Source organism: Trachemys scripta, chromosome 4, assembly GCF_013100865.1.
Source record: "Trachemys scripta elegans isolate TJP31775 chromosome 4, CAS_Tse_1.0, whole genome shotgun sequence".
Lineage (NCBI taxonomy): Eukaryota > Metazoa > Chordata > Testudines > Emydidae > Trachemys > Trachemys scripta.
The window spans coordinates 29152587-29166126 of NC_048301.1; the positions used below are offsets into that span (position 1 = coordinate 29152587).

Sequence of the window (13540 nt, forward strand, 5' to 3'; positions counted from 1 at the left end):
ATTCAGCCTTTCTGCACTGGAAGTAGATAGCTGGTCAGTGACTATTACAAGTTAAAGCACTAGATTTCATTCATCTCCCTGTGCACAGTGTCCTTGAAGGGTAAAAAACATAATGAAATAAGATAAAGACCCAGCTTTCAAGGTCAAATTCTGACACTCAGACACATGTGTACAAGTCCCTCGGCCAGATTCTCATCTTTGCTACACCAGAATGATTTCAGTGCAGTCACTGTAGCTTACGCTGGTGAAACTAGGATCACAACCTGGCCCTGGGACATAGGATTTGCAAGTACAGGTGTGAGGGTCAGGATCTGTTTATTTGTTTGCCTCATTACCTGATCACAGCTTCCACAGTACAAACTAGTTCCTCAGCCCCACACTCCCGCGTATTGATTGGGGGAGGAGATGTCTGATAAAGGTGGGTCTCTGCAGCTGCCCCAACTTCACTGCTGTGATGGTTCGAATGGCATCTTTTGCAGTAGCGCACTGGCCTGTTACCATGGCGGCCACAGCAGCCTGCTGAGAAGCAGGTGACGACAGCCCTTCTGACATGTGAGCTACAGTTCTGGAAACAAACAGAGTTTATCATGCCACATGTGGCAGTAAGTGGAACTGAAAACGAGAATAAAAATCAACATAACAGAGCTAGCTAATATGTTGGCATTTTTTAAAATTCACTAGAGATGGGTCCAAAACATGCCCCTGGAGCCAAGCATTACCAAACTTCAAGGAAAGATACACGTAGACCTAGACCTGAATGTCATGGATAGTCTCCTTTCTCTGGAATGGGCCAAATCAATGCCTCACCCAGCAACCTCAACTGTCTGGCTTGGGCCAATCTCTAAAGGTAATAACAGCATCTAATTTTCAGTTCACCTATACCCAATTTATTTCTAAGCACACACATACTCTGATTCAGAGCATTCCCCTCACTCCTCATAGCAGTGTGATTCTTAGAAACAAACTAGAAATACAGAAAGGAAAAGGAGTTCACTTTGGTGAATATTTAATACTTGTGTCCTGCAAAATTCTCTCACTCCCTAATTATAGCTCAGAATTTTTGAAAGTTACACATAACAGGGCCAGATCCTTCGCTGGTTTAAATCCATGTAGCTTCATTGATTTCAGTGGAGATATGCCAATTTACACCAACTCATTCGGGGTAACTTTCAAAATTTCTGAAATATAAATTAACTTCAACTGAGCTATGCCAGTCTATACCAGCTAAGATTTTGGCTCAATGTACAAGCTTTTTCTAGCACATGAGACCTTGAACATGACTATCCATACTTATTAAATTATTATTAAGAAAATGTTGCTAGTGTGTTTTGCAAGTAGATTGGTTTGTCAGTACTCTGTGTAGGGTCCAATACTGAAGACTGAGTTGGTCTTTACCTACGCCAAAATCCACTGACTACAATGGGAGTTGTGCAAAATTAAGGACTAATCCAGTACTTCAGTACTGTGGCCCAGAATATATAAAATGCTTGGATTTTAAATTAATAGTTCATTCTCTCCTCTTTATAAGTAGTTGTAGCGGGGTCATCACCCCGCTCCTGCCCGGAGGGGTTAAAAGCAGCCCAGGAGAGGGCTGTAGCTGGAGACAAGCAGCCCAGGCTGACTGGGGAAGCAGCCTCAACTGAGGCCACACCCCAATCAGGGCCCAGCTGGCCCTTATAAGAGGGCAGTGGGCAGGGCCAGCTTTAGGCCAATTCAACCAATTCCCCTGAATCGGGCCCCGTGCCTAAGAGGGCCCCGCACCCAAGCCCCGGTACAGCGTACTGGCAAGAGCCGGTGTTCTGTACCGGGGTGGCTCGGCTTCCCCAGGGGGCAATTTAAAGGGCTTGGGGTTCCCAGCAGGGGCTTCCCCAGGGCTCCCTCGGCTATTTAAAGGGCCGGGGTGGTAGAAGCAGGGGAGCCCCGGGCCCTTTAGATAGCTATCAGAGCCCTGGGGTAGCGGGGGGCTCCAGGGGCTATTTAAAGGGCTGGGGCTCCAGCTGCCTCTGCCGCCCCGGTTCTTTAAATAGCCGCCGGAAGCCCGCCACTTCCCCAGGGCTCCCGCGGCTATTTAAAGGGCTGGGGCAGTAGAAGCAAGGGAGCCCCGGGCCCTTTAAATAGCCCCCAGAGCCCTGGGATAGCGGGGGGCTCGGGGGCTATTTAAAGGGCCGAGGCTCCAGCTGCCTCTGCTGCACCCCCTGCCCGCAATCAGCCCGTCTCCAGCCAGCCCTGCACCCCCTGCCCGCAGCCAGCCCCTGCCGCACCCTCTGCCCTGTCTCCAGCCAACCCCTGCTGCACTCCCCTGTGGCCCTGCCTGAAGACAGCCAGCCCCACATCGCCCACTGCCCGCACCAGCCCCGCACCCCCTGCCCTGCCCGCACCAGCCCTGCACCCCCTAGGGTGACCAGACAGCAAGTGTGAAAAATCGGGACGGGAGTGGGGGGTAATAGGAGCCTATATAAGAAAAAGACCCAAAAATCGGGACTGTCCCTATAAAATCAGGACATCTGGTCACCCTAGCACCCCCTGCCCTGCCTGAAGCCAACCAGTCCCGCGCTCCTCAGTCTCCAGCCCTGCCAACCCCTGCCGCACCCCCCTGCGGCCCTGCCTGAAGCCAGCCAGCTAGCCCACCCCACACACCCCTGTCTCCAGCCAGCCCCGCAACCCTTGCCCTGCCTGCAGTCAGACCCTACCTCCAGTCAGCCCCTGCCCTGCCTCCAGCCAGCCCCATGTCCAGTGGTGCCCTGCAGTTCCCAGTAACCCTGCACACCTGCTTCAATGAGGGGGGCAGGGAGCAGCTGGGACCCACACATGTGCACACCACTAGGGTGACCAGACAGCAAGTGTGAAAAATTGTGACAGGCGGTGGGGGGCAATAGGATCCTATATAAGAAAAAGTCCCAAAAATCGGGACTGTCCCTATAAAATTGGGACATCTGGTCACCCTAGCACACCCCCAGGGAGTGGCAGGGACCCACACATGTGAAACTGAGCTCACTAATAACCAGTCAACAGCATATATGACACAATGTACATAATATATAAGTTTATTATTGATATAGTTATGGAAAGTAAATAATACATGGAAGAAACTAAAGGCTTTTTTTTTTTACATGGTTGGTTTATGGTTAGTCATCCCTGCCGGGGCCCCACCGAAAATGTTTGAATTGGGCCCCGCACTTCCTAAAGCCGGTCCTGGCAGTGCGCTGGGAGCAGGAGATACTCCCTCTCTAGCCTTTGAGAGGGAGGGGCCTGGCTGTTGGGGAGTGTACCTGAGGTGGAGCAGGGCTGGGGGAAGGCCAGAGGAGCTCTGACCTGGAAACCCCCCGGGCTGCAGGCCCCGAGTAAGGCCGAATAGGAACTGGGGCTGCAGGGGGCAGCCCAAGGGTAGGCAGAGGCAGCAGGTCTAAACCCCCCTTGCTTGTGATGAGTGGCTTATATACTGCAGTCTGCCCCAGTGAACAGGGGCTAGATGGGGACTGGGCAGTAGCCATATACTGAGGTGAGGCGGGGGTGGGGGTTCCCCGGGGAGGAGAGACCCAGAGATTGAGGGGTGTACTGGTGGGAGTGGGGGTTCCCTGGGGAAGGGAGACCCAGAGACTGAGGGGTGTACTGCCAGGGGGCAGCACCCTGGCGTGCAAGGGGCACTGGGTCCGGGAGGGACACGGGGGCCTGGCAAAAGCGGGACACTGGCCTGCAGAGGGCGCTCTGATGGCTGGAGATCTAATTCCCAGAAGGTACCAGCAAGAGGCGCCGCAAGGATGAGTCCCGCACGGTTACAATAGTATTATACACAGACTGGTAAAATCAATTGCACAATAAGACTGCTTTGTTAAGCTATCATTTTAATGGAAACCTTTCAAAATCAAAAAAGTCAAACTGCAGCAATCTAAGCCAAAACAAATCTCACTTTTAAATCACCTTCGTTTTCCCTTAACAAATGTGGCAATGGATACATTATGAAAAAACTTCAGATGGCAAAAAATATATCACACAGTAATGGGATGAAGTTACGCACAAACACACCAAATCATGCCCCATCACAGAAACAACTTAGTCTTACCTTCTTCTGACATATAGCAGAAATTTCAGCTGTAAGGGGAAGGTATACAAAATATCAACACAGTACTATCACTTTTCTCCCTTACCATGGCAATCATGGGAGAAACATATGTGTAAAAAGAGCCTCCAGAGTTTGACTTGACTTTCCAAATATTATCCTTTTCCTCAAGCTATATGGTAGGTTTCCCTGCTTGTATCTGGAACACATCAGATGATTGATGTCAACTGTACCCAGCCAATGGGCCGAATTCTATAGGCGAAAATTCCAGTGAAATTAATGGAAGCTTTGTCTGCCTAGGGACTGCAAAGTCAGGCACTGTAATTTGAAGGAAAGTTCTTCATAATTACATTCACTTTCTATACTAGCAGAATTTAAACCAGTGCCCCCTTCTCTCCACCAGCAAGTCATAATAAACGCCTGGGTACAAGGGCTGATAAAATGCAGACCACTGAAATCTAAATGTGAGCCACAACTGCTTTTCTCTCCTGCATCAATTGTCATCCCCCAGAGTGCAGTACTTCAGCCCCAGTGCCAGGCTGTTCGGGTCAAGTTAGGTCGCTGCATGCTGTAAACTATAGAATATGCAAGAGATGAGAGCTGGTAGGTCCTGAAGTAGGCAAAGCAAGGACTGCTCATGCATGCCAGTTCCTGTGAATTGAGGGTGAGAGTTGCGATTTCTGAGTAAAATTAAGCCTCACTCATGATCTTGCAAGAGAACTCTCAAAGTCAGGATTTTTTTTTTGTCAGCCATGGCACAAATCATGTGTTTCCAGTCAAACAGGAGATACCCCATTCTAAACAAAGGAAGGTGTTTTCTCCATCCGGCAGTTAATTCCACAGTACTTGGACAATGAGAATTCATTTACATATCAGGTAAGCAGAGCTATCAAACTAACAAGAGACAGCTGGCTGGCTACACCGCAGCAGGGGAGAGAAACTTCATCTGATAGAAGGAGGAGGGCCAAACCTCAAATAAGCATCAACTGAAAAAAAAATCCTGACATTTGAGAGTTCTAAAAGTGAGGTTTAATTCTACTTAGAAATCATGTCAGTCATCCCAGGCACAGCCGTGGCTCCAGCTGTCAGCCCTGGGTGACTGGTCCCCTGCCAGCCTAGGAAGTGGAAGAGGGGACCCCACTGCAGCCCCCCAGGTCTGGGGAGGGTGAAGAACCTTAAGGAGCAGAGGTGAAGCTGGAGGCTGCAGAGGGGGCTGAAGTGAGGAGGGTGAGCGCTGATGGTGGGTTCTGAGCAGATGGGGTGAGTGCTGGGAGGATGAACTGAGGGCGGTGGGGGTGGATGGGGTAGGGGGCTGAATTGCTGGGGTGGTGATGATGGGGGCTGGGAGACTGAACTGAGTGGGGGTTTGTACTGAGGAGGTTGGGGGGGAGAGAGAGAACTGATGGGGGACTGGGATACAGGGTTAATTGTTGGGCAGGAGAAGGGCATATGTGGGGGTGAGAGCTCCTGCAGCAGGGGCCAAAAATCACCTTATCCATTACATGTGGAGAGTGGGCAACACTGTTACACGCACACCCCCTGGGAATGAACAAGGGGAGTTCAGAAATAAAGAGACTGGCCTAAAAAACACAGTATAATATTTTTTTAAAATGTCATGATTTTGGGGCCAATGATTTTTGGGACTCTGACTCATGATTTTTGATCTCTTGAAGTTGGCAATACTGACTGCTGCACTGGAGAGAAGGGATCAAATGGGGCCCACTAGAGCCACCCTTCCCCCAGCATGCCCCTTCACCCACAGCTGTGCAGGGAGACCACTCCACCTAGGTCCCAATGCCCTCAGTGTGATGACTCCCATCCCCCCACCATGTGGGCTTGGGAGAAGACAGAAAGGACAGGAGCCAGCCAGAGACTGCAGCTAATGGGAGCAGAAGCAGCCAAAGCAGGGTCCTTTGTATGTCTAGGCATTCAGAGAACTTTCTAGTTTTGCCTGGACCTTCTCTGCCCTGTGCTGACTGGCTGTTTGCTCCACCCCCTCCACCTCCCTCTCCTTCACATTCTCTTCACCTCAGCTTCACTCCACACCTGCACCTCTTACCCTCTTCTCCCCTGCCCCACCCATGCTTTCCCTTCCCTTTTCTTTCCATTTAGCTGATCCCCTCCCAAGTAAATCCACATGCACCCCAAATGGCAGAATTAACATGTTTGCTGCCATCACAATGTTCATTCTGCTTGTGTGTTCTACTCCTTCCCTCAGCCTCTGTCTGTCTTGTCTATTTAGATTGGATGCTCTTTGGGGCAGGGACCATCTGCTAGCCTGTTTGTACAGCACCTAGCATAATAGGGCCTCACTCTTGGTTTGCCCTTATGGACTACCATAATAAACATAATTAATAACAATAATAACTAGGAATGTTTGCACACTACTCTGAAGATGCTAAGGAGCATTTAAGTGTAAACAATTATTATTTTCTAGTATTCTGTGTGGTTTTCTTGAAAGTATAATACAAATACCTCAGATAACGGAGGAAAATAAACAAACGTATGATTGTAGAGTCACAATTACTTGTTGTTCATCCTTAAAGTATATCTTACCTTGTGGCAGGAGAACATCAACCAACCATTCACTGTGGTCCCTAAAATAATTCAAATATTTAATTAACATCCCTTTTTATTTTATTTTTGCACAAAAGAAATATCAGTGATCTACACTGTTCTGAAAACGCTTTTCTGTAAATAGCACATCATAAATAGAAGGCTGTTTTAAATCAGTTCTCTTTGTTATGCCCTATTGATTGCAAATTACCACTGTGCTGATATTTGTCCATGTTCAAGGCTTTCAAATATTACTTTGAAGACATTAATTTAGCAATTTAGAAAATACAACGTGTTCTGTATATCCTGAGATTAAAAACTGATGGTGAACAGTGTTAGACAAACATGAAAAAAAGAAAAGTACCTGTTCCATACAGTGTATATCTGTTTAGAAGCCATGGCTGCAATTAAATTTGATTACTTTTCCCTGCAGCTCTAAATCAAGGATGACTTCAAAACCAAGGTGACTTCTGTGAAATTTAATTACTTTTCCCTGCAGCTGCTATGATACAGAGGTGTCTGTTAAACAAGGGCTAAAAATAAATATGCACAGCTTCTGAACTAAGCAGAACTTCATTCATTTGCAGTAATGATTGGGCAACACATTGCAAATTAGTGGATTTCGTAAATTAACAAGTTTCCAAACAAAACTTAAAATGTGAGGATAATTCATGTCAGAATGTATTTCTGCATGTACTTCACAAGTGTGATCTAGTTTTAACTCCTTATGCAGTTGCTTCATGGAGTACACTAGAGAACGTTGTGAAGTACATTTTCCATAAAAGTAATGATGCCTCAGCAAAGAAGACCTCACTACAGTGCTCTTAACGGTAAGGAGAGGGGAGAGACATTGTTCTTGTGCAAAAAGGGTGTAGATTCATAACAAAATCATATAATTCACAAATCTTATCTTTAAGACTCACTAATGTGCAAACTAAAAGCAAATGCTGTTCACTTTGGGCCGAACTCTGCTACAATTACTCATACCAGATAGCAGCTTACTTTACAGGTGGCTCTATTAACTTCAGTTAGATTATTTGTGGAGTAAGATTCTATTCAACATGAGTGAGGGTGTTAGAATCTGGAGCTGTATACTAATTGTATGTGGTTGTTTTTAATTGACTATTTGTGATTATCGTTCATCTCCAAGTCTTAGTCTACCCACCCTGCAATCCTCTGGCTGCATTCTTCACACAGGTAAAGCGGAGGTGGCTTATCACCCAGAGCCACAGACAAGGAAGGTTCTATGCACATCTGAAACACATAGGAAGAACAGAATGAACTCCTCTCTCCATGAAAGTGCTCTGGTTTCATAACAATCCTAGGGGTTAATGCTACAAAGTAATGAGCATCCCCTGGCATCAGTGTTTGTGGAGGGCATTCGTCATCTTGCAGGAGGCACTCAGCGCCTGCCAGTGTTGTGTCCAAAATGATTTCCGCCAAAGACAAGCTCAAAACAGGGAACCAGTCTGTGTAAAAGGAGAGCGTTGTCAGTCCTGTTTTCTACATTTTTGTTTTAAGTGGGCCTATAGGTGTGGTCTACACACAGTAACACAGGTGTGTCTTTCTGTTACATTACTATGACTAAACACATGTATTATATTTCATGGTCATTGCAGTTCTTTCTTTAAGAGGCAGACTCTCATACAGGAGAATTTGGCTCAATATTTTTAGGCCAAGCTAAGGTAGAATTCTAGAACTTTCAATCTCAGTGGTGTCACTTGCAACATCTATACGCTGCAAGTATATATGCAACATGGCTCTTGGCTATACAGCACATATGTGATAACAGAGATAGAACCCAGGAGCTCTGACTCTCAAAATGCAGGCCTCTGTCACCAGAGCTAAAAGAATAACGCCATTGTCTTGCACTAGTGGTGAAGCTTTTATCCTCTTTGTGGGTTAGCCATTATATGGCAACATGATCATACATCTGAGCAGATGCATTACACTATTTAAGTACTTAGAAGCAGGACGGTCATAGGTCTGGACATGAACACTGTGACGGGGTGATCTTTCCCTTACGGGTACTGGTGCCTAGACTTCAGCTCACACCAGCCACATGGCATGGCCCTGTGATGGGGTGTCCACCCACACAAGGCCTGAAGGGGGTAAGGTGGCTAGGACAATCACCGCTCTAGGCAAAACTTCGTTTTGCTGCCCTGCTCCAACCCTCTAGAGCAGAGGTTCTCAAGCAAGGAGGTGCACCCCCATGGACTTCTGGGGGGAGGGGTGGAGGTACAGCAAGCCTTCTGCTGGTCCAATGATTATTGTAAAAGTGGGGGGGCCAAGCTCCAGGTCACAGCTCTACTCACTCCAGTTTGACCCAGTTGCCCTGTGGCATGACATGACGGTGGCTGGACCAAATTTGAGTAGCATTGCAACCTGGCACACAGGGTCACAGCACCATTCAAATGTGGGATTTGTGGGGGAAGATGTTGTTTTGTGTTCTAGTAGGCTTTCTGCAAGTTCACCAAGTGCACATTGGTTAATCTGGGCCTGCTCCTCTCTGAATCAGGAACATGCTGATGACTAGAACTACAAACCCAGTTTCAAGAGGAGGGCTGGGGGAACACTCCTCTAGATGTGGGAAACCAGAAGGGAAACTGAAAGGACAGTTTGGAGCATAGCCTGGGGAGTGCCAGAGAGGCTGTAGAGCCACAGAGAACAGTGGTCTCTGTAACAGACCAGTGAGAAGCCACCTAGGAAACCAGACCCTCTGGAGGAGAGGACCACAAGATGTGAACTAGAGGAACAGTCTACAGGACCAGCATGTTAGGAAGCACACCAGGGAAACAGTAAAGGGTTGTCAATTTCTTTCAAACTCCTTTATACAGGGTTCCTACCCTGGAACCCAGAAAATGGCCAGACCTAGGCTCCCCTACCAAACCCATCAGGAGGGTTTACTAAGGTCTTGAGCAAGTGGGCCACACTCAAAGAGATCAATGACTGTATGCCCCTCATCTAAGGTGATTGGCCTCCTGAAGCATTGGACTCTTTAGCACCCTGAAAGGGGGGAAGGACTACCAGCCATCCAGCCGGAGGGCTAGGGTCACGACAAAGGACCCATGAGCAGGCTAGATGGTGAGGGGTCCATCAGAGTAGGATGCAGCCTTGCTGTGTCACCCAGTTTCACCACAAGGGGGCAGTGAAGACAAAAGGCAATCGCTAACAGACACCATAATATCACTTCTAAACTAAATTAGAGTTTCTTAATCTAGCCAAGAGCTTGATCTTGCTGCGAATGTCCTCTTTGGACGTAATTCCATTCCCTCTAGTGACAAGAATTTGGGGCATGTATCTAAGAGAGAATAGGACTCAATTCATATATCTCTCCATAGCTTGGATCTTCATTCTACAGCAAAAAGTAGTTCAAATGAAAGTCCATTCAAGACTCCTAAGCATTTACATGTACAAACCTCAGAACTGTAAATCTCACTAAGAGTTACTCTCCCCACTGAATGGCTGGAATCTGAATGTAGTGACCTTTAGGTCACAATGCAACACCTGTCTGTTATCTTTCTCTGGTGATGTGAGGCCCTAACTGGGGGTGACTGGGAAGGGCTGGATGAGTGGCTGGGGTTGAAGTATGCTGGGTGGGAAATGTTGGGAGCTCTGAAGTCAAGTATGAACATCATTTTTTGCAATTATAATACACTGGGAGACTAGTTTACTGGGAGGGAGAGATCTGTCAAGTGTCATTTTGATCAGTTTAATTGTTTTAATGTTTAGACGGTGCCTGGAACATAGGTTAGGTCTATAAATAAATAAATAAATAGCTTTACTACAGGCAGCGTGCACCAGACTTAGACTCAGTAAATGTGGGTTTTATTCCTGACTCTCCTACTGCCCACTGAATGACCCGGGGGTCTGAATGACTTAACCTCTCTGTGATTCCTGTTTCCTGTAAAATGGGAATGATGCTATTTATCTCCTTTCTAAAGCATTTTGGAGAAAATAATTAGTAATATTTTTGAGAAAACATAACACTGGGGTAGCCAGAGACCACTCCAGAGATTTTCCATGTGGATAGGGTTGCCAACTTTCTAATCTCACAAAACTGAACACCCCTGCTCCAACCCCTGCCCCGAGGCCCCGCCCCACCCCTACTTGCTCCATCTCCCCTCCCTCCATCGCACACTCTCCCCCACCCTCACTCACTTTCACTGGGCAGGGGGTTGTGGGGGGGGGGTGCTGGGTGCAGGCTCCCGGAGGGAGTTTGGGTGTGTGAGGGGACTCCATGCTGGGGCAGGGGGTTGGGATGAGGGCAGAGTTGCGCAGTCCTGGCGGCACTTACCATGGCTCCCAGGAAGCGGCCACCAGGTCCCTGCAGCCCCTAGACACATGGGCAGCTGGGGAGGCTCCATACACTGCCCTCACACCCACAGGCACCGCCCCCACAGCTCTCATTGGTCACCGGGCGGGGGGGGGGAGGGCAGCGCGCCAAGCCTACCTGGCCACCCATGCACGTAGGGACTGCAGGGACTTGGTGACCACTTCCAGGAGCTGCGCAGAGCTAGGGCTGGTAGGGAGTCTGCCTTAACCCTGGGCCTCCACTGTGCCGCCGACCGGACTTTTAATATCCTGGTTGGAGATGCCGACCGGAGCTGCCAAGGTCCCTTTTGAACCAGGCATTCTGGTTGAAAACTGGACACTTGGCAACCCTACATGTGGCCCGTAACCATCCTTATATTTAATATGGGGACATAGCTCATGGAGGCTCCAGGATGAAATACTCCATCTTCATCTGAGCAGCCAGGCTACATAGGCCATCTAGATCAAGACGTATTCTTAGGCCCTTTAGTTTCCACAGGCCATGCTGCCATCTTAGTTCCTGTATCTGATCTTATGGAAGTCAATAGGAGTTTTGCACCTGACTTCAGTAGAAGCAAAAGCAGGCCATTAAAGATATGGGTAAGCAATTTCCATACCAAACTCAGCCCTTGGTTACATACAAGTCTTACCGACTTCAGTGTGTGACCGGAGACAAAATGGGGCCCTAGCGTCAACCCATGGGCTTACAGAAATTTTACATTAAGGCCCTCAACTGGGCAAAGTTCTGGTCCTGTGGAAATAATGGTACCTTCACAGCTGGTTTGTTAATTGCATTATGGCATTCAATATGCTGGCAGTGGATGGGATTCCAGGCTGAAAAACCAAAACACAGCTGATTAATAAACAAATATTATTCATAGGTACCATTTATGCTAGTGCCCAGAGACCCCAATCCAGACTGGGCCCCATTATGCTAGCTGCTATACAAATACAAAGGAAGACATGACCCCTGCCCCAGGAAGCATACTAATAACAACAACAATTTATAACATGCCTGCTTGGATTATGAGGTAGACTGTATTCCCAGACACAAGAGTATAAAACGGGAGTAAGGAACCCTCCCCAGCAGCCCTTTCATCTCTTTCATGTTACCCAGACTTTGCATTAATTTATGACTACCCCCAGGAGCACAGAGGAGCAGCCTGGAATTTGTGACTCCCTAAAGCACAATTCTTTCCCTGAGCTGTTCCTAGGGCAGCTCAGCAACACACTATCCCTTACTACGGGCTGTGTCTTCAATGCTCAGATTTTGTCACAAATTCCAGCTCTCTAGGGAATTTGAGCCCTACCTAGGGGGGAAACTCCCTGTGATCCGCTGTCTGCCCCACTCGCCTGCCTCCTGGGGCTGAACAACCAATCAGAACTGCTACAGGAAAAGCTCTCCCCACCACCACCCCATAGCAATCCAAAACTGTTCTGACAGGAGGGGAGAGGGAAGGAAGGAGCTAAACAGACCAGCTGCTCAGGACAACTCCATCCAATCCTCTGAGCAATGTGAGGGATAGGATAGCATGAGTGTTCCTCCGTAGCCCCCCCCCCCCCCCGACTGGAAAGGGGAGAGGGTACCCTGCTGCAGTCCCCCAGGCCTGAGAGAGGGGGGTGAAAACCCATGAAGAGCAGGGGGGAAGCTGGGGGGCTGAGGGTGGGATCAGAATTAATTGCTGGCAGGGAACAGGCAAATGTGGGGGCGAAAGCTCCTGTAGCAGGAGCCAAAAATCACTTTACCCAATAAATGTGGAATCTTTTGCAACACTGTCATGCATACTCTGGGGATGGGCAGGAGCAGTTCAAAAGCCAGAAGACAGACCAAATACCACAGAATAGAATATTTTATTTTAGAAAGCCTATGATTTTTTGGGACAATCTCATGATTTGTTGGGGTCCAAATCTTTATTTTTGCTCTCTTGAGGGTGGCAATACTGTGTCCTAGAGACACAATCTAGCCCTAAATGAGCTGCACAACAATTTAAAATATAGTAATATGATGAACAAGATCAGAGACCAGCAATATACAAACCAGAGCGATGTTTAAATCCCAATAATCTGACCTCATTAAAAAGGGGAAGGGAATGCTACATAGGAGGTGACAGTAATCAAATATTAGAGGTGCGTTCCAGTGGCATAATTTGGATCCAGACCAAAGTTCACATTCTGAATGTCCCAAAGTTCAGGGTTATTTGAGTGTGGGGTTCTGGTGCCAGACAGACTGTACTCCAAATGGGAAAAAAATCCAAAAAGACAACAGAACATTGAAAATATGATTCTTCAAAGCAGAGAGATGGGGTTAAGGCCAACAAGCAGCAAAAGGAAGTTCCCACCCTTAAGAACCACCCCAGCAGAAGCACAATCCCCTACCAATATAAGATGCAAAACAGCACAGAGGAAGGTGAGCGTGAGACCTTGTGCCATCCACCTACTCAGCTTTGTCTCTCTCTTCCTCCTTTCCCACATCCTTCTTTCCAGCCCTGGGAACTTTCCTACTGAGCTCTGTTTGCACATGACTCCAGTGACAGTAATAGCTAGAAGAGGAGTCATAGCAACAGCAGCAGCTATAACAAATGAGACATCAATAGCATCCATCGTGACAGTAGA

At 47.8% G+C, this 13540-nt stretch overlaps 1 protein-coding gene across 7 annotated transcripts in view; it reads right to left on the bottom strand.

The window, feature by feature from the left end:
* Positions 1–13540, bottom strand: part of UNC79 (unc-79 homolog, NALCN channel complex subunit) — a 143873-nt gene that overhangs the window by 106482 nt on the left and 23851 nt on the right. For all 7 annotated transcript variants that reach the window (XM_034768621.1, XM_034768620.1, XM_034768619.1 and 4 more), the window contains exons 8-12: positions 11697–11761; positions 7779–7867; positions 6614–6654; positions 4061–4089; positions 336–565 (exon numbers count right to left, since the gene is read on the bottom strand). In XM_034768621.1, coding sequence (XP_034624512.1) covers positions 336–565; positions 4061–4089; positions 6614–6654; positions 7779–7867; positions 11697–11761 — 454 coding nt within the window. The remainder of the gene's footprint in view (positions 1–335; positions 566–4060; positions 4090–6613; positions 6655–7778; positions 7868–11696; positions 11762–13540) is intronic.